This window comes from Theobroma cacao, chromosome 5, assembly GCF_000208745.1.
Source record: "Theobroma cacao cultivar B97-61/B2 chromosome 5, Criollo_cocoa_genome_V2, whole genome shotgun sequence".
Classification (NCBI taxonomy): domain Eukaryota; kingdom Viridiplantae; phylum Streptophyta; class Magnoliopsida; order Malvales; family Malvaceae; genus Theobroma; species Theobroma cacao.
Window position 1 is genome coordinate 35,012,342 of NC_030854.1, and position 20,742 is coordinate 35,033,083.

A 20,742-nucleotide genomic window follows, 5' to 3' on the forward strand; every position below is an offset into this window, starting at 1 on the left:
TTTTGTTATGAATGAGAAAACCCAGATTCTGAGTTTTAGAGCTCCCTGATTTTGGCATGGGTTGCTATTGCTAAATTAATGCTGCCGGGATTGGCAGTCCATGAACAACCTTGATATGATGTTAAAACCGGGTAGCGCAGGAGGAGGAGGGAGGGTCAATACTGGTGACCCGGTTTGCGATAATGGATGTTTTGATTGGATTCCGTTTATTGGTTTTTGTAAGCTCAGAATAGTTCCGTTCTCAGCATGTGTAGTTTTGTGTCTGTTAACCAGTGTGACAAGGTATAGGGTGTTGAGGATCCATTCTTTTGGGTTCACTGAGTTAGGATATAACTAGCTGGAACGATTTGTGGGTTGTGTCTTGCTATTGCTATCTGGAGGTGAACAAATTAAAACCGCAACGATGTCTGAGCGGTAAAGGGTGTTGAATGTACAGAATCCAAAGCCCTCAAGCCAGCCCTTTTAAACGCCACCAGTAGCCTTCTGCCTATAAGGCTCCAGACCTCTAATGACATGCTGGATTAGAGATTTAATGATTGTATGGAGTAAGGACAACTTCGAACACCGGTTGCTGATAGTAACTACACCAATCAAGTGTTCCAAAAATGGAAATAGCTACTGCCTTAGTTTTAATTCGGTTCAATTACTTGATTGTAGGTTGAGGTAATTTAATTAGAATGTTGTAAAACAGATGGAAAGGAGAAGTTCATTGCTAATTGGAATGGGTTCATTGCTAATTTAACTATATGACGCTAAAGGGATTAATACAACCTTGTGATTGCTTGAATTTAGAATGCAACTCTTTGTTGGATGCTTGGGACTTGAGAACGGACTCTAATTTCTTTGCAGGTACCGTAAAGGGAAATGTCCAATAGCAGGGAAAACTCCGTCAAAATTTGTATAGGTCTGAGTCTCCCCTGAATTAATATAACATGCATTGAATGAATAGCCATGCATGAGAATTGTGGTTTTATGCGTTTGGCTTAAACGATTGCTACAAGTATTGTTTGGGAAATAGGCCAAAAACGGTGCTTAGAGAAATGAGGAGCATGAAAAGATGGTTATGGAAACAATTTCCTTTAATTTTATTATCTTAGTAATGCATTGTATCCTTCAAGCCAAAGAATAATGTGCATATAGTGGTTGCAGTCAAAACTCATCGCCCATAATCTGACCTACACTCCATGGCTGCACTTTGAGCACTAAAAGACACAAAAGTTTTTCCACCTATATGCAATTTGCAAGGGCAAGTATTTTCGGTCTTGTGAAGACTAGAGAGGACCAAGTCAAATCTCTCTTCCCATTTTAGTCATTGTACGTTTGCCTTGAAGAGAGCAGCTGTCAAGCGTTGGATTCTTTAGTTGGGATATATTGTTCTTTACTGTTTAGTAGTACCAAAAACAAAAATTGTTCATTACTTTATTATAATATCAGGAGCGAAATTATGGTCAGAGAAGGATTTGGACAACACTTCTATCAGACAACTCAGTAATACTCATTCTATGTAATTTCACATACAGCATGGCATATTACATAAGAAACTGAATCGTAACACCTTACAACGTTAGCTCTCTGTTACAACGGTGGAACCCAAACATAACCCCACCAATTCGCAATACAATACCAAACCGACCATGCAAATTCACAATTGATTAGAATATGCAAAATCACTTCCTCATGCAACCCACATCAACCAAAAATAATATTATCATTCTCAAAAGAAATGCCTCTAAATTTTAAGAAACATGTAGTGGGAATACACTCCATGATTACCATCCACAAGAAACTTTGTATATATTTTGGGAGGTGCTGTATACTTCCAAATAGAGAAGAATCATATTTTTTACCCTCCCTGTCGAAGTTGATTACTCAAGGCTGCATTGGCACTTTTAACCAAGAAAAGGTCTTCGCTGTCCTATTCTCATAATAGTTGATCCCTCTTACTACTCACTAGGAACACTCCTTGAAGTGATTGCAATAGCTCGGCAAGTGCATCCTTTTCACTTTCGAAAAGGGCCCTCTTAAATTCAAACTTCCAAATCCCATTACCTTCCCACACTACCACCACCCTCTCTTTATTTTTTACAAGGAAGAAATAATCTAGGGCAAATTTCATTCAAGGAAGAGCTTGAAATCCACCTATCAAGCCAAAAAGAGAGAGAAGGACCATCACCCAACACCCATGGGCACCCTCCCAAGCTTACAAGTTTTTCAACCCCGTCCATCTCCAATAAGCAAACGATACTTCTCCAAAAACCGATCATTCTACCCTTATGTTCACATGAGGTAAACCAACTCAATGCACCCTCCCTATATTTTTTAGCACAAAAATCTCCTCCAAATTGAATTTTGTTCGGTCCCATTTTTCCACCATTCCTTAGCAAAGCGATATTCTTTTGGACTGAATTTGAGATTCCCAATCCACCTCTAGCCTTGGATTGACACACCGCACTCCATTTCACCTTTGCAAGTTTCTTTTTGTTTTCACTTTCCCCCATAAAGATCTTGTTTTCTCTTATTGTTTAATCACCCCTGTTGGTGCTTGAAAGATGGACAAGTAGTATAAAGACAAAGAGCTCAACACCGAGTTAATGAGAGTAATTCGCCTACTACTTCTCTCTACACCTCTCCCCACATTTTTTTATCCCTTTCACCCACATTTTTCTAAGCCTACGTGTGTGAACAAGGTTTTGAAAAGTGTTTTGTGGATCTGTAAAATATTTTTCACTCTTCTTCAAGTCACATGTAAGAGATTCACTCTGTTACCTTATTGGGAGAACCATAGAAAAACATAAGATTTTGGTTTGAAAAGGAAAAATTCAGAGTGTCCTTTTTTTTTCATGTGAAGTTTACTTTTATTTTTTAATGAATGGCTCTTAAATATTGAGATTTTTTTCTCCATTTTCAGTTTCACGTATTATTTCTTTTTAACGTTTATCAATAGGAAGAAACACAATTGTTTTTGCGAATTATTGGCATGAATTACTGTATAATTAATTAATTATTAATGTTGCCTTGTTGGAAATTTTATTGATCTTGACGAGAGGAGCATTGTTATGAACCAAGCTTTATTTAATTAGAATTTCATCTGATGGTGGTCCCGTTACTCTAGAGGTGGTGGTGAAGCTTAACGTTGGTAATTAAAATAAATTGATAATATCAAATAAAAGAATGACACCTTGTACCTTATATAATTTAAATAAGTTGATCCAATGTTTTACATTTTTTTAATTTTAAAAAAAGAAATTTAAATTTTTTAAAATATCATATATATATCATTAAATTAAATCGAATATTCGATACATTTTTTTACATTTGATTTTGATTGCTTGTTAGTGATTGAATATACTACTCTTAATGCCTTTACATAAAAAAAATTGTATAAAGAATATTATCCCTTTTCTTTTGGATTGCTCAATCCATTTTACACTCCAACCACCCAAAAAAAAAAAGGGAAAAATGGATGGAGCCAGGCTGTGACAGAGCCAAAGTCAAGACCCTATTGGTTAATAAAGAACTTGTTAGGAAAAACCAGGTTTTGCCCTAGGCCTGCTCTTGGTGGAAGAAAATGACACGAGGTTGCTGATCTTATCCCAAAAGAGTTGTCAAGCAGTACCCCCTACCCTGGAACGCCTATAAATTGGATAACATTTTTGCAGTAGCTGCGCATAACACTTTCCTCCGCCTCTCTTTCCTACTACCTTCTTCCTCCTAAAGACCTTTCTCATTATTTTTCTTTCTTTTCTTTGCATCGGCCTCTCTAAGATTTTTGACTCTCAATTCTTTCAATTCCATTCTCACTTGGAGACGAGTGAGAAACAAATTGAAAGAGTTAAGTATCAAATGAAAGAGAAAAGAACCGTGGGGAGCGTTTCTCTCCAGTAACTTGTATTTTTCAATATCTTTTGTTTTTCTTTCTTAATCACTAACTGAGAAAAGAAACCAGTTTGCATCAAAACAAATCGTTTTTGCAGGTTATATATAGCAAAGCTGTTACCCTTTGGTGTACATTACCATCGGACTGTTGCTTGTTACAGGAGCCTATCTGTTCGAGTAGTTTGGTGACTTGATCTGACCACAGGATTTCAAGGCAGGGCTTGGACCAAATGCCTGAAAACCTTAACTTGTGTGGACAAAATCACTGACAAAAGTTTCTGAATATCATATATTTGACTGAAATCTCCTATCTTCTTTGCTAGTAGAGAATAAGCTGGCATCTAATCACATAGGTTCTAGGTTTAATTTATCTAATTTATAAATATTAGTTTTTTCGGTAATTTTGGTCTTAATTATGATGGGCTTATAATTTTATTATTTAATGCTTAAATAAAATGGTTAGTCTTTCTGTCTCATTTTTTTATTTATTTTCTATTTTTAGATTATTCTCAAATTAGGTCTTTTCTTTTCATTTGTTTTCAAATTTGCTAATAATTTTATTTTTGAAATTTAAAATAAGAACTGTAAAAAAAATTAAATGTTCAATATTTATTTTATTAAAATTAAAAATTTATTTTTCTTTATTGTTGTTTTAGGTCAAATATGTAAAGGAAGAGGATGAAGATCGGAAGGAAGATTTCTTTATTTGAAAATAATGAATTAGTGTTCAACATAAAAAAAGTTTTTACCTAAGTTGGAAAAATTAAAATCAAACCTAATTAAAACAGGAATATATTGAATTTGAAACCAACCAAGTAGCTTTCTCAACCAGTTACGGAATCTGTTCAGAGTCTCCTCTGAGCTTGATTGCTGTTGATCTCTTTGCATAAACTAGTTAAAGGAAAAAGATATATAAAAACTTACGACACATTTAGTTCACGGAATGTCATAAAAAACATAAATTTAACTTTTTTCGAACTTATTTTGGTAAAGCATTTATTTATAACTCCATGATTATGAATTCATCATTAGGGCACTTCCAATCAAAATAAGGTTGATGTTTATCTTTGTCAGCACGTCGTAGGTGCTCATATAATAGAAATGAGATGAGATTAATTTAATTTGACATTTTAGGTAGGTTGGAGTCGTAATGCTTCTGCCTTTGCAAAACAAAACAATGCCATCGGATTGTCCTAACATTGGCTTGTCACCGTGTGATGGTGGAAATGATTTCTTGACTTTTTTGACCATGCCCTAAACCGTTAAGCAATAATTATCAATCTACTTGCTATGCTTTGTTTGTTTTTTTTTTTTTTTTGAAAAGCATGATCATTTTATTTCCATAGACGAGTCAGTTCCCCCTTTAAATTTACATCAGGGATTCATCAAGCGGGGTCAATAGGATATTGGTTAATATGCTCCCATTGAAAGCATAAGTCCCCAATATCCTTTGATTTACCACCTGTTCATCAATTTCAACCTAAAACCTGACAGCATGTCCAAAAACCACCCTACAAAAAGAAAATACAAACAGTTCCTGTATCAATCAAAAACAAAAACATCAGGAAACATACTTCCACCTAAACGTTCCTTTACAGCCATTCAACACCAGAAACCATACACCCAAAACACAAAATACAACCCTAAAAACACCCATCCAAACCCATCCTTGGCAACCAAACTCAAAGCCCCTTCCAGCAACGGCTATGCTTTTTTTGTTGCCTTGTTTGCTTCTTAAATTTATTATTATTATCTTATCATCTTTTCTTTATATCAATTTGGACCATACATTACATGATTGGTTCCTAGTTCTATACTATATTATAATTATATAATTACAATTAATAATTATAGTGCTCCCTACTAATCATGATTCAATTGTGCCAAGCATGTGTTTTCTATACACACCAAGAAACACAAGGATGAGAATAAAAAACTTTCCAATTCCCTACCAAAATTTGAAAATTTTATGATCTCCTAGCCTCTATCATACTTTTGTTTATTTAATAAAGTCTACACTGCCTATATTTATTGTTTATGAGAAATTAGTAGCGTGGTTTGCTATATATGTTCAAATTCTTTTAAATTTTTAGGAAAAAATATTACCCTTTTAAATTTTATGGAATTATGTATTACAGTTAATTATTACTTAAAAAAAACAAAATACCAGTTGAGTTTCCCTCTTTTACATTTACTAGTAATATTTTTATAGTAGTAAACTGGTGTGTCTCAGGAAAAAAGTAATGAAAAAAAATTAGGGAAGTGACTTAAGAATACTTATTTTTTATTTATATAATTTTACCTCATGTATTTAATTTTATGTTAAATTGTAGATTATAATTCATAAATCATAATTCTTAAAAAAGATTAAATAATTAATCATAAAAAAATTTACGAAATACGTTACATGAAATTAGACAAAAATTTTTGCTCAAATCTATTTGTCTTTTTTTTTTCTATGATTAGTATATTAAATTTTTTTTGCGACATACGATCTTTGTGTTTAGAACGCTCCACGTCAGACTTGGACGCGCGATCGTGTCTAAAAGCCAGAAGCAGGTCGGAAGATTAAGTTCTGGAAAGAAGGGCCCCACAACAGGCTTCCCAAGCCACAAATATCTAAACCCTTTTGGCCTTTGGCCTTTTGCCTTTTACCTTGTAGCTTTGGGGTTTTAGACTCTCCTCTCCCCATTTTTCTGATAGTAACTAACGGTCTCGGGATCACAACATCAGTTCTTTCAGCTTTAATTTCTTTTGTGCTGAATCTTCCTGAAATGGTTAGATTCCTTTTTCTATAATTGATTAAATTCAGTTTCAATAATTCCTTTTCATTTATTATACATCAAAATTAGAATACCATGATCATCTCACTAGCTTTCCTTTATTTTTCTTTATTTGTTTGTTTTTTGTTTTTAAATACAAAACAGGATCCACAGGCACAATATCTGGTTGAGGCTCTCATGCGCGCTTTAGAGGTTGTATTGGCAAAGGAAAGAGAGAGGACAAGGCTCATGAAAAAGCGTCTAAGGGTCAGTCAAACTAAACTGAAAGCGAAGGAGGGAGAATGTTCGATGCTTAGGACGGAGAAGGATCGACTGCTTGCACTCAAAGAAGAGGAAGAAAAACTGGTTGCTGGTTTCCTTGAAGCGGAAGGTAAGGAGTACTTTAATGATCAGAAAGCTATGATCAACAGTGGCGGCGGCGGCGGCGGCAAGGGTGGAGGATTTGATGGCGTTGACGGTAAAAAAAATAATATAACCTGGAAACAAAATAAATGTTTTCAAAATCAGACTGGTTGAACTGATTGGATAGAAAACAGGTCACTTGTTTGTGCCGGAAATTATTATTAAACCAGCTGTGGTCAAAACTCAGAACATTAAAATTGGCTAATGTTTTTGTGGTTGTTGTTGGTGCAGGAGGGGGTATTAACGATCTTGAAAACGCTCAGAATCTTGATGAGGAAGCCGTGTTAGCAACTGTTAAAGGAACAAACAGCGACGGGGATGGTAGCAGTCACGGTGGTGGAGGCAGCGGCGGTTACGGTGTTTAACCACCGTGAATAGGGTGATGGTCTATCCCTTTACTCTTCCGTTAAGGAGAAACCTCGTTTCAACTTGTTTACAACGTACTGCTTGTACTTTGGTTTGTTTAAGATACTGAAGAAATGTTTTATGTGTGTTAATTATTAAACCTAGTAGTTGCCACTGGAACCATTTTGAGTGATTATCAGTAGTAGTAGTAGTAGTAGTAAGTTGGTGCTTGAAGAAATGGGGATGGTGTTGGATTGGATTGAATACTAAGCTAGCTGCAACCTCCATTTTAATTGATTCTAGGTGAACTTAAATGAGATTGTTCTAGCTGAATATTTCAGTGGAAGTGAAGTACGTACTTTCTGTTTGAGATTTTACGAAGGTTCAGCTTTTCTTGTTATTAGTTGAAAGAATTTAAAGTTATTTGGGCTGATAAGTTCATTTAAATGAATGTCTGGGAACGTAATTTATTGGATAAACATAGATATCGTATGTTAATTGTTAAGATAGGCTTTGAGATTATGAGCAAGTTGTAGATGCAGGCAAATTCTTTTTTCTTTTTCTTCTTTAGTTAGTTCAATACATGCATTCACCCAATAGAATTTTTTTTTTTTTTGTGATAGGAATACTTGATAAGCTATATTTTAGAGATGAAATGCTTATAAGGACAACTTCAAACATCGGTTTGATAATGGCTGTTGCCTAACTAGAATGTTTAAAATGGGAACAAAAATATAAGGAAAGGACAGAACATTAAGGGGTTATATCACTGATGAAGCACTGTGAGGAAATCTTGGAAGTGTAATACTATAATGAGTTACTTTTGATAATATATATGATCCCAAATGAATACAACCTTGTGATTGCTTTAATTGAGAAGTGAATTTTTGTTGGGTGCTTGAGGTTTGAGAATGGACCTTCTTTGCAGGTGTAATAAGGTTAAATGTCTGATTTTCAAGGGAAACTCTGTCGAGATTTTTGTGTAGGCCTAGGTCTCCCCTAAAATATCGACCATATGAGATAAATACCAAAACATAGGCTTAGCTAACAAGAAGAAGTAAATTCATGACAATGCTACCATCATGGTTAATCCAATAACCATGTGAATTACCAATGGTTTGTAAGGACATCAGGGTGCTTAGAGAATTAAGAAGATTGAAAAGATGGTTATGGAAACATGCAAGTTCCTTAATGTTTACATTGTCTTAGTTGATAAACAAGAGACAGGCATTGTATCGTTCAAGCCAAAGATGAATGTGCAGATGTTGCTGTCCAAATTCATCGTCCAAAACCACAACAAAGAGAATGTTGCAACAAGATCGGCTGCCTATGCAACACCTGCCCAATTGAGGGAAAAACCTTAGCTATAGTGGGATCGATCGTTATTATTTAAGAAAAACTGTTTCTTTAGGGATTCATCTAGGAGTAATATCTAAAAATCGTGGCTGCATTTGAGCGTTGAAAAGATACAAAATTTTCTCAGCTTCATGCAATTCGCAAAGCGCAAATATTTTCTAGTAGTGGAGAGGACCGAGTCAAACTTCTCTTCCACATTTTAGTCATTGTGCGTTTGCCTTCAAAGAAAGAGCACGTGTGAAGCTTTGATTTAAATATCATAGCACATTTGCCTCCAAAATTGTCTTTCAAACTTGGACAACGGAAAATAACATATTCTACTTAATTTCCTACTCTCTTGCTTTTTCCTCCATTAAAATTCATATTCCCTTATTTAAAAGAAAAAAACCAAAGGAAGCCACGAAAATAAAATAAATGAATATGTGAATAGGTACATAAGAGTAAATTTAGATTTTTTTTTGGTTAGTATATATGAATTTAAAAAGCTACTATACTAAATAATTTTAAAATATGGTAATATATTTATTTATATATTTTGGAGGACAACCGGTAGAAAACACATGTGCCGTATGTAGCACAATTCAGATTACACAACATCCTTTCAGGGGAGCTCGAACAACCACAATTAAACAATGCAGTCCCACAGTATCATAAGATAATGCAGAGTAGAAATGATTAAAGATACCAAGGAGGGCACGCATTTTCTCCATGCGTAAAAGATTTCTGTTCGGTCCATGTCAAATTTTGCAAGGTCATTGGCAAAGACATTGGCTTCTCTTTGAGTCTTTCCAATTGTTACTTTTATTTGGAATGTGCGATTTATCCCAAGGACTTAACTCCAAGTTAGAGACCGAGCAAAGCTAACGTTATTTTGGAGTCCGATTCAATGATCATTTAATTCGAATTAACAAAGGTGAGGAGGAGAATAAGTGGACTGCATCTTTAATTGTCATGAACTCGGCAAAGTTTGAATTCCGGATGTCCAAAGGACCAAAGAAAATACAAAAAACAAAACTAAGTCCCTAAAAACACCACCTCAGACTACGGATCCAGGTTTACCCTGGCAGACCTATCAACATTAAATTTAGACTCTCCATCCATCTAGTGAAAAATTTCATGAAACTCCCAATCAAGTGTGAATTGGAGTCCAGACAACGTTCAGTTTTCACACTATTAACGTCATCAAAAGTGTCATTTCTTTCATCGGCTTTAATCTTTGTTTCATTGGCTTTCCTTCCCACACACATGTTTACATGTGTTACTTAATCATTAGCTAGATCTTAGTTACGTGGATGATGATGAAAAGCATATGAGAAAGTAGTGAGTTAATTAGAAAAACTAAGAGTACCCGCGTTACCTAATGGGTTTGTAAAATTTTATAAATAATCGATTTTAAAAATTTTATATATAAGTTTAAAATTATAGAAGACAGAATTAATTATAAAGTAAATTTAAGTCGTTTTCATTACTTTAAGTTATCCTAGTATTTGTATGCTGTGTGCAATGTTTGTTTATCGTCACTTTAGAAGTTAATTAACAAAGATGATCAGTTTTCAACGCAAAAAATTCAACTCTATTAACTCAATTTTTATGAATTTCACAACATTGTATGAGTTTCATGGCATTGAAGGTATATAACAAAAAGAATTTTTTAAAAATTTTTTAAAAGTTTTTTTAGAGTAATATTTTTTTTGTTTTCACTTTTTTTTATCACTTGTTTTGCGGTTTCAAAGCAGGGGAAATAAATAACCAAAAGAAAAAAAAATCTCTAAAAAGAGAAGAAGCAATGAAAGTTAAAAAAACTCTAAAAAATGGGGAAGTAAAATAAGTGTGAAACAAGGAAAGGAAAGGAAGGGCACAAAAACATGAGATTTTGATTAGAGGATGTGGTGAGGAAAAAATTTAAAAATTGAGCTCAAGAGAAATTAAACCTAAACCAATTAATGGTTTTACTAGGAAGCTTACACTATTCTAAAAGAAGTTGTTTAATTTAAGTAGGGGTGGTAAAAATATATATCTTAAATTTTATATATATTATTTTTAAAAAATTTAAAAATTGAGAGGTGGCAGCTGCCGCCCTTCTCCCTCCACCCTCGAGTATAGTTACTAATTTTATTATTTACCTCATATCTTTTTTGTATAAATCGCGTTTCTCAACATCATTTGTTCTATGATTCAACTGAACTTGTTCAACTCTGGTCATTGATCTTATAAGTCCAAGAGTAACATTATATAGGGTAGTTGTCAATACAAAAGCAATAAAGTATATTTAGACACATAAAACCGCTGAAATAAAATGAATCACAAATATATGAGAGAAATTTTGGTATTTAATAGGCATGAAAGTTTTCGTAACTAAACTTACTCGTGAATATAATGACATTAGAACATATGCAAAAACATAAAACTAATTAAATAAGACAATTTATCTAATTAAAAATACACAAAATAAATAAAAAATTTGTTGAAAATTAAACTTCACATCCTCATCAAAAAAAAAAAAAAAAAAGAATTCACATGTCTATTGGTCCTTTGCTATTTGCTATGAGACAAACCTGGTGTGACATATATAATCTAAACATCAATGTGTTTGGATGAGGGAATGGAATAGTCATTCCTTTCTTATTCCTAAACCCTCTCTAATAAATTGTTTGCTTCAAGAATGACCAATAGACCTTATCAAAGAAGATCTTGGTAATAGCTATTCCACGAGTAATGAATAGATCCAAAACTTTGTTTGACAAAATTGCCTTTAAATAAATTTAAAAATTACCATAATTTAGTAGGGAATAGGTTAAAAAATTTATTAGACAAAATCACCCTTAAATAAATTTTAAAATTACCATAATTTATAATATAGATTTTCTTCAATTTTCAGATCTTCTTTCTAGTGCTAGAACTTAAGCTCAATTAAACTCTTAAAATTGAGTTTAAGTAAGTCTTAAAGTAACGAAAATAAATTATAAATGAGGAGAAGGGACCTATTTATAAGCTAATGGTCTCCTTTGTTAGATAAGATTAGGTTACAAGATAGAGATAAGGTAGTATAAGATAAGAGATAAAATTCAAATTAAATGTAAATCCTAATCTTATCTAGTAAATCTACATCTAAATCTAGATATATATTAGCAAATCTAAGAGTTCAAATTAGATTACACTATGTGGGTTGGGCACGTTGTTTGGCCTATTTGGATTGCCTGGTTTGTCTGGGCTATCTAGCCTGCTTGGACTGTTTGGCTTGCCTGGACTAGCCTAAACTCTTGAGACATGACATCTTCTACTTCTCTCCTTTGCTTTCTAAAATTCCGTAATGGAGGACGACAGTGGCACCATGTCGACTATCGGAAATGCCGATTAGCATTCCTTCACCATATCTAGTTGTGGAAATGTTGATTTGACACTATTTGGCCAGATCCAGTCGTGGGAAGTGCCGATCTAGCACTTTAGTGGCTATTACGCCAACCACATCTTTGGTGATCAACTAGTGAGAAGAAAGAAAAAACAAAATAAAATAAAATAATAGAATGAAGAAAACAAAAAAAAAGAAGAGTTAAAACTTAATATTTTATATTTTAAAATTAAAATTATATATTAATTATAAAAATTAATATTTAAATTTTAATTATAAATTTTTAATATTTTCATAATTTAAAAATAAAATTAAAAATAAAATAATTATATATTATAATAAAAAATATTTTTGTCATTTATTATTTATTCCTTAGTTTTTCCTAAAACTATTCCTACCAACCAAGTAATAGAATGAGTCATAATAGTAATTCTTGTCCTATTTCATTTTGATGAACCAAACTATATAATAATATTCTCACCCTATTCCATTCTATGAACCAAACATACACTAAGGGATTCTTTATTTCCTACCTCGAAAACTTCAACAACAATGATTAATTTTTGGAGTACATTATGAATTAAAGATGATCACCCTAAAAGGATCAAGAATATTTATATAGTATTTAGCAATAGCATTGTTAATTTTACTAAAAATATTGTACGTCCACTCTAAATAAAATGTTCACTTTCCAAATGACAAAATTTTAGGATTAATGATCAATTTTGGTTTTTAACTTAACAACTATTACTCTAAAAAATTGTAGAAATTAAAAAAATCATTTAAAGTTAGTATTTCATTAAAAAGTAACATTAAAAAAACTATTTTTATTTTGAAAAAGTAGATATTATTTCAAAATTAATATCTTGAAATAGAAAGATAGATATTCAATTTGAAAAGAAAAAAGGTAATAGTTAAATTTCAATTAAAATAAGCTTAATTAGACTTCACTCTTTCTTTTTGAATTTTTTTTCTTTTAAAAATTAAGAACTTACCCTCCATGTACATCTCACCGAGGAAACGTATCTTCACATCCTTCCCCTCTAAAGTTTTAAGTAAAAATGAGCCACCAGACCCAAGCAAAAAAACAAAAACAAGGCAAAGTCCAAAAAGCGAAAACGCTGTTTCGTACATTTGCCTTTCACTACGCGTAAAGAGCTTACTAATACTCCCGGCTCACTATGCTCTATATATATATATATATAGCCACTCACTACCCATATATAGCATCTCTCTCCGCCTCCTCTACTTTGCAATTTTTAACACTTAATTCTCTCGATCCTCTGTTGTTTGTTTTTGACGACTGTTTCTCAGATGGTGAGATTTCTCCTTACAATTTTAGTTTCAGTGTCTTCTTTGTTTCATTTTATCGAAATCTAATTATTCATCTAAAAAGAATAACTGGCAGGTAGTGTATAATTCTGTTATTGTCCTGTTGAGCGTCCATCCTTGATCCGACTCGCTCGCCTTTTTGCATGTTTTAACATATAGTATAAATTTATTCAGAATTTTGCCTGTCCAATACAGGATGCAGGGAACGTCCTTGAGGCCATGAAAGCTGAATTGGAAATGATGCGAGAGGAGAAAATATGCATGGACGAATGCCTAGCAGCTGCAGAAATTGAACTTGAAGAAACTAAGAGAGTGATTGAAGAGTACAAAGACATGGAAAAATTGGCTAAGGATTTGCTGGACTTTGTCCTTGGAGCAGGAGGGAATGACGTTCACGACAACCGTCAGGTTAATCTTGACGAGGAAACCATCAAGGCCTTGCTAGAGGAAACTGTGAGGGACTTTGCAGAAGAGATTAACAAAGCTCACTCTCGCGGAAGCCGCCCGTAAATGGCGGCAACGGTGGAGGGTATGACGATGGTATTGGTGACCAGAATCTTGATGGAAGCAATACTGATGTGACCGGTGGTGGTGGCAGCAGCAGGGGTGGCAACAGTGGTGGCCGCCCTGAGTAGGGGTGAGCGGTTTAGGAGTTTATCTGGTTGGGTCAAGGTTGTGGTTTAGGAGTTTATGTGTGTTGGTAACGTTAAATTTTTATTTGGGTCAAACTTGTGGGTTATGTGTTAGTTGGAAGGTTTTAATTTATTATAATGAGTGCATTTAAGAAGTTAATAAAACAATGAAATGCTATTAAGTTAAACTATAGTTCTATTTATATCTCTCTTATTATAATGAGTGCATTTAAAAAGTTAATAAAACAATGAAATACTATTAAGTTAAACTATAGTTCCATTTACATAGTTCCATTTATGAAATTCCCGTGCTTAGGAAAATTATCCTTAAATTTATATCTCTCTTATTTCGATTATCAAGTTTCAATCGGTAATGACTAAGTTAGCAAATTAATTAAAAATTCTTTGAACATTTGTTATGTCAAGAAAATCTGTTCATATAAATAAGCATCCGGCTAATTTGTCATGTCATGTGAAATGGCAAATGGCAACCATTTTCTTTTTCAAAATTTAATTTGTAGAACTTGGTCTTCTTATTTAATCCACTCTAGCTAGTTCCTCCTTAAAATCAGTTGTTGCCATACTTGGCCCAAAATCTAATGACCACATTCTCCCCTCTCAAATTCCTATTGCCTATTTCCCATTAAAAATTCATAAAAAGTTAACCCAAGAGAGACGTAGAGAGAAAGAATTCTCAATTTTTTTTAAAAAAACAAGAATTTGGATATAATATAATGAAATGGTTATAATGTAACATGTCAAAATGGGATGGATGCATGCATTTTCATTATTTAATTTAAACGGATTCTATTGGCATAATAACATGCATGCCGTTACGAATAGACAAGTTTTTTGATATGGAAGTATTGGAATGTCCACATTAATCTCACGTCTGATGTCTGAGGAGACCTGTTATATCAAAGTATTGAAAAGACACGTTAAATGGTATAGATGACATGTTATATCCATCCATTAACATTTATTTGAACGGATTTTATTAGTCTGACTTGGAAGGGATGATGTTAGCTAGCGTGAGACGGTAATTAGCTAGAGTGTCAACATTTATTGATGACAATTAGTTGTCAATCACATTTCCCCAATAGAATTTGGATTAGGATTAGGAGTGTTAGCAGGAGACAAAAACTTTTGAGTCAATTTAGATTGTTTGCCCCACTGACAATTAAAAGATACCTTTGTAGTTCAATCTTTGACAAATAAAAGTAAAATGTTTGGATCAAATGTAAAAAAAATGGCTGTTGAAAATTTTTGAAACAGTAAAAAGTGCACGGTACTTTGCTAACTTCTTTTGGTTTGAATTTCTTTATCCAAATATGGTGTCTTTATTTTTACCTCTTCATTTAATTTAGATTGTCTTTATTTTATAGTTTCACTTTCCTTTCACAGATTTATTTAGTTTGTTTATTTTATTGCTAATTTATTTTTTTTAGATTCTATCAATTATTGTTTATTCAATTGTTTGTTGTATAAAAATTGATGAATAGAATAGTTTGATGAAAATTTTGTTAGAGATATTTTTTAAAACGTGTTACATTGAAGTTGTACAGAAATATATTTTTTTATGAGATCTTTATTGCAGTACTGATAGCAATTTCTGTTTAGATGAATTAGTTAGTGAAGTCCTTTGACAATATATTGGTTGCTCTTTATTATTTTATCTGAAAATATTTAGAAAAAAATTATGTTCAAAAATCTTTTTTCCTTTTTTTACGAATACTTAATAAAATTTTAATATTTCAAGTAATTAAAAGGATTCATTCAATTGTTAAGGATGTGGTAGAAATCTAGAGCTTGGCTAACCAATGGGGTAGAAAAAGGGGCAGGGATTTCCATTTGCCTTTGAGCCACGTCAGAGACAAAACCTTGCCCACTTGCTCCGAAGCCAAATTTTTTCTTAACCTGTTGGCCTCACACGACTAATTTGCTAATTTGCTCCGAAGCCCACGTCAGTTCCCACGTGTGACGTGTTCCCTTCTCTTACGATTGAAACGCCCTCACACTCTGATTCCTGGCCATCCTACAAAGTACCTTTGTTATTGCAAGTATTCGTTACTCTGTTTGCAGAATCTTTCTGACATGATCAGCTTTCTATCTCATGATTTCAGTTTCAGTATTTGTTTTTTCAATTTTCATTTTCCAGTTTATTATGCCTTAAAAATTAAAATTCGTAGCTTTGCGTGGCATTTGGTACGAATTAAATATTTACTGTTAAGTTCAAATATATAGATAATTTTGTTATACCATGCATGGAAAAATGATCCTTAAATTTATATGTCTCTTATCTTAATCATCAATTTTCAATTTAAACCAATAACAAATAAGTTATGTAATTAATTATAATTTGTATAATAATCTTGTTATGTCAACAAATTCCATTCACATAAATTAACATACACCTAATTTGTCGTGTCATTTTAAATGGCACATGGGCAACCATGTCGCCGTTACCATTTACAGGGATTTCACGGGTGTGAAAGGGAGGGATTGACAGTATCCGATCCATTTGATGCAAATTAAAATTTAATACTAGTTAAGGCTCCAGAGTGGTAACATAAGTTCAGGTAGCATTAGTTAAAAAATTTAACCCCGTCAAACATGAGTGGATACCTAGTTAGTGCTGTCTTTAGTTGCCAATGTCGTTGCATGCCCGCAAGTTGGGTTGATTATAAATTGTGGGGTCAATATACTAGAGAAGCATGCCTTGGTTTTAGGGGGCAATTAAATGAATTTTAGGGGACCCCAAAAATATAGGAACATTAATTTCAATTATGTCTGCTATGTTTTTTTATGATTAAAGTGCAAGTATTGAACTATTAAAATAAATTTTGCAACTTGTTGGATAACTCTTTGGACTTCCAACGTCCTCTAATTCTAACAAACTTTTGAATTTTTTTAATTTGTTTTGGTAATCTGAACTAGTTCTCATGTGCTCAGAGATATGGTCAGCCAAAAGTGTCTTTGCGATTACCAATCAAGTGATCTAAAGTCCGGAAGCAAATATGAGCCAACACCAAGGACCCCACCACCATCCCATCAGCCACGACCACAGCCATGCACCCTATGCTTATGACCACCAATTTAGTAGCTATCGCTTGAGACTAAAGATGGGAATTGATTTAACAAATGGTTGGTACCTTTGATTTGCTTTTGATGAGACAAACGTGGTGTGGGTGTGACTTCTATAATCTAAATATTAACTAATGCTACAAAATTAAAGATGATATTTATATTTTTTTATATTAATACAGTATTTAGCAATAACATTGTTAATTTTACTACAAATATAGTACGTCCACTCTAAATAAAATTTTCACTTTCCCAATGATATAAAATTTTAGAATTAATGATGAATTTTGCTGTTTTAATTTTTTTTTGAAATTCAATATTAAATTGATTTTGATTAAATAAATAATAAATTTAATTCAAAATTTCTCATCAATTCTCTGCAAAGGTCAATCTTGAGCTCTCTACAAAAATTGATCTTGCATAAGCTTTGAAGCTTTATCACCCTCGAATTTCTCTAGATAAACCGATGCATAAATCATCAGCAAACGCAAGTTATTTTCCAGAGATGCATCACGCTTTGTCCTCTTAAATTCCATTCGCAATTTATTTTGATATTTTACTTTACAACTATTACTCTTAAAAATTGTAAAAATTAAAAATAAATTCATTTAAAGATAGTATTTCATTGAAAAGTAATATTAAAAAAGCCAAAATAAGCTTAATTAGACTTCACTCTTTCCTTTTTGACCTTTTTTTAAAAAAAAATTTAGAACTTTTGATCCTAATTGATTTAATGTGTTTCCTGGCTTGGTGAGTCTTGAAAAGAAGTCGTCTTTGGCTTTGACGGCCTTTGGATACCTGCAAAATTATTTTTTATTTTGGAAATATGGATATTATTTTAAAATAGGAATATTACTATTCAATTAGGAACTTACCTAAATTAGACTTTTTTTTAAAAAAAAAAAGAACTTAACTAAATGTATATCTAAGCAGTAGATAAAAAGTCAATTTTCAAACAAAGAATCAAACATTTAGAGGAAAACACGAAAACCTTATTCTTGTTGTCATTGAACCACCTATCGAATAATAAGAAATTTTAGATTGAATGTGAACACATCAATTTATAATGGACATTTAAACTTAAAATTCAATATAGAAGTTAAAGAGTAGCCACCAAAAGCTTAGATTATCCTGATGAGCCCTTAGGAAGCAGAAACAAAATCTCAGTGCACTCAATGTGGAATTCTAGAAACATCAATAGGAAATCCATTTTTCAAAATGAAAACCAACACAAAAATGCGTTTTCCTACGTTGCATTTCTCTCACACTTAAAAGAGCTTAACACGTTATGCAATAAATTTCTTTCTTCCTTAGTTTATTAGGCAATTTATAACACTCAATTCTTTGGATTTTCTCTTTCTGGTTTTTGATGACTCTTTCTCACATGGTGAGATTTTTCTTTACAATTTTACTTTCAGTGTCTTCATTTTCTGGTTTAATTGAAAGTTAATTATCCACCGGATAGAGATAGGAATTATGATATATTGAAAGTTATTTCTAAAATATAATTACGAAGTTGATCATTTTCCACGATTTATTCTAAAAAAAATTGTATTTTATATAATAAAAGTTTAGGTAATACCTACACTACTTTTTGTGGTTTAAACTTCTCTTACACTACATTTAGTGATTTATTTTTTCACCTCTGTTCAAAGAGAGAAAGTGTGTGTCCGATTGGCTTTTGTCATTTTGACATTTCTGTATACCGACGAGAGAGAGTTTGACTTTTGATGGAGTTGTGAGAAACTTGTATACTCTTGAAAATTTATTGAGACATTGGATTGATGTCTGTCAAGTAGCTTCTTAAATTGTCCTAGTTCAGTCAAGATTCTTTACGATCATTATTATGTCAGCATCACGTTAAAATCCCCACTGACCACCTGACCCTCCTGTTACAAACTATTGTTCCCCCTCTCTCTGATTCCCCGCCATCGTCAAAAGTACTACTTTTTCTTCTTGTTCTTTCCTTACATAGCTCTGCTATTGCAAGTGTCTGTCACTCTGTTTCCTAAATCTTTCTGACATGGTCAGCTTCCTATCTCTATGATTTCAATTTCAGTATTTGTTTTCTCAAATTTCATTTGCCAAAATACAAGTATGTTTATCCAAATTAAGCTAAAACTTTTACAAATTCGAAGCTTTTCGGGTGAAATTAAACTCATTTTGTACTTGGTGGCATTTGGTAGCACCGGCGGTGCGGTTGAGGCTCCTCACCGCCCTTACCCTGATTTTCTCTATTGAACTGGATCGTTTAATTTTACTGTTTTCTTTTATTGAATCTGTTCAAACAGGACGCAGGAAATTACCTTGAGGCGATCGCTATGCGAGTTGCATTGGAATGGGAGAGAGAAAAGACCAGGGTTATGAAAGAGTCGTTGAGAGATGATGAAGTTGCACTTCTAGAGAAGGCGCTAGAACACTCCATGCTAATGGGAAAGAAGGAGGAAACGCTTGCAGAGATAGAATTACGGGAAAAACTGATTGATGATTTCATGGTTTTCATTGGAGCTGTTGAGGATAACGATGTCGAGATTGCTCAGAATTTTGATGAGAAAGCTATGATGGACTCTACTGTTGCTATGCTGAACAGTGATGGCAACTCTGGCGGGAACGGTGAAGGACTTGGCGGGGCTTACGGTAAAGAAAAGAAAAAAGTTTCTGCAATATTTTCATAATCGGAAAGTTACTTCCGTTTGACCGGTTGAACTGACTGGATTGAAAAAAAGAACACACGTTGGTTCCGGAACTAAACATTAAACGGGTTGTGTGGTGATAACTCTGTTTTCGAATTCGCTAACGGTTTTATGGTTGTTGTTGGTGCAGGCGGGCATAACGATCTTGATGTCGCTATTGAAGGAACAGAGCGTGACGGCGGTGAAGGCAGCAAAGCTGGTGGAGATGGCGGCAGTTGCAACGGTGACAGCCGTAAGTAGGGTCGTTGGCGGGAGTTGCGATGGTGACCACGGTAAGTAAGGTCATGGGTCATTGGTGGGTTATGGAGAACTCGTTTTTGATGATCTATTTTTGTAATAATTAATCTTGTCTACATGCACTTGTACTTGGCTTTGCGCTGATTAAACTTGGATTTCTTGAAATGCGTTGAAGGTATGTTTTGTGTGGATTTAAGCCTATAAATTGCTGCTAAAGTGATTGAAATATGACTTAATGTTGAATTTTCCTTAAAATTTGGCTTTATTTACTCAAATATTAGAGTAGAATTGAAATGTATTCGGGTAAAGTCCATTGGAGTGAATGCACAGTGAGGTATACATTAGAGAAATAGATTAAATAATTAAACTGTTAAGTATAGGCTTTGATGAGATTATGACCAAGTTGGATATGTATTTTTTGTGTGTGTTGATTGGTGTGAAAAGGCTAGAAAATTCATGATTTTTTTTCTTTTGTTAGTTTAGTAAATGTGTTAAGCAATTATGAGGTTGTTCTGTGGTGGAAAAACTTGACAAATATGGGAGATTAAATTGTTGCAAGGACAAATTAAGACATGGGTTGACATTAATTACTCAAGTCAACTATTTTGAATGGGAATAGACTACTGCATCATTACTATATTGAGTTACTTCTG

At 33.2% G+C, this 20,742-nt stretch overlaps 2 protein-coding genes across 2 annotated transcripts; both read left to right on the forward strand.

Moving 5' to 3' along the window:
• LOC18599926 lies at positions 13,341-14,235 on the forward strand. Its single transcript, XM_018121252.1, has 2 exons — positions 13,341-13,428; positions 13,639-14,235. The coding sequence occupies exons 1-2, from the start codon at positions 13,426-13,428 to the stop codon at positions 13,951-13,953; spliced, it is 318 nt and encodes a 105-aa protein (XP_017976741.1). The 5' UTR covers positions 13,341-13,425; the 3' UTR covers positions 13,954-14,235.
• LOC18599927 (keratin, type I cytoskeletal 10) lies at positions 19,049-20,286 on the forward strand. Its single transcript, XM_018120860.1, has 3 exons — positions 19,049-19,185; positions 19,451-19,796; positions 19,983-20,286. The coding sequence occupies exons 1-3, from the start codon at positions 19,183-19,185 to the stop codon at positions 20,090-20,092; spliced, it is 459 nt and encodes a 152-aa protein (XP_017976349.1). The 5' UTR covers positions 19,049-19,182; the 3' UTR covers positions 20,093-20,286.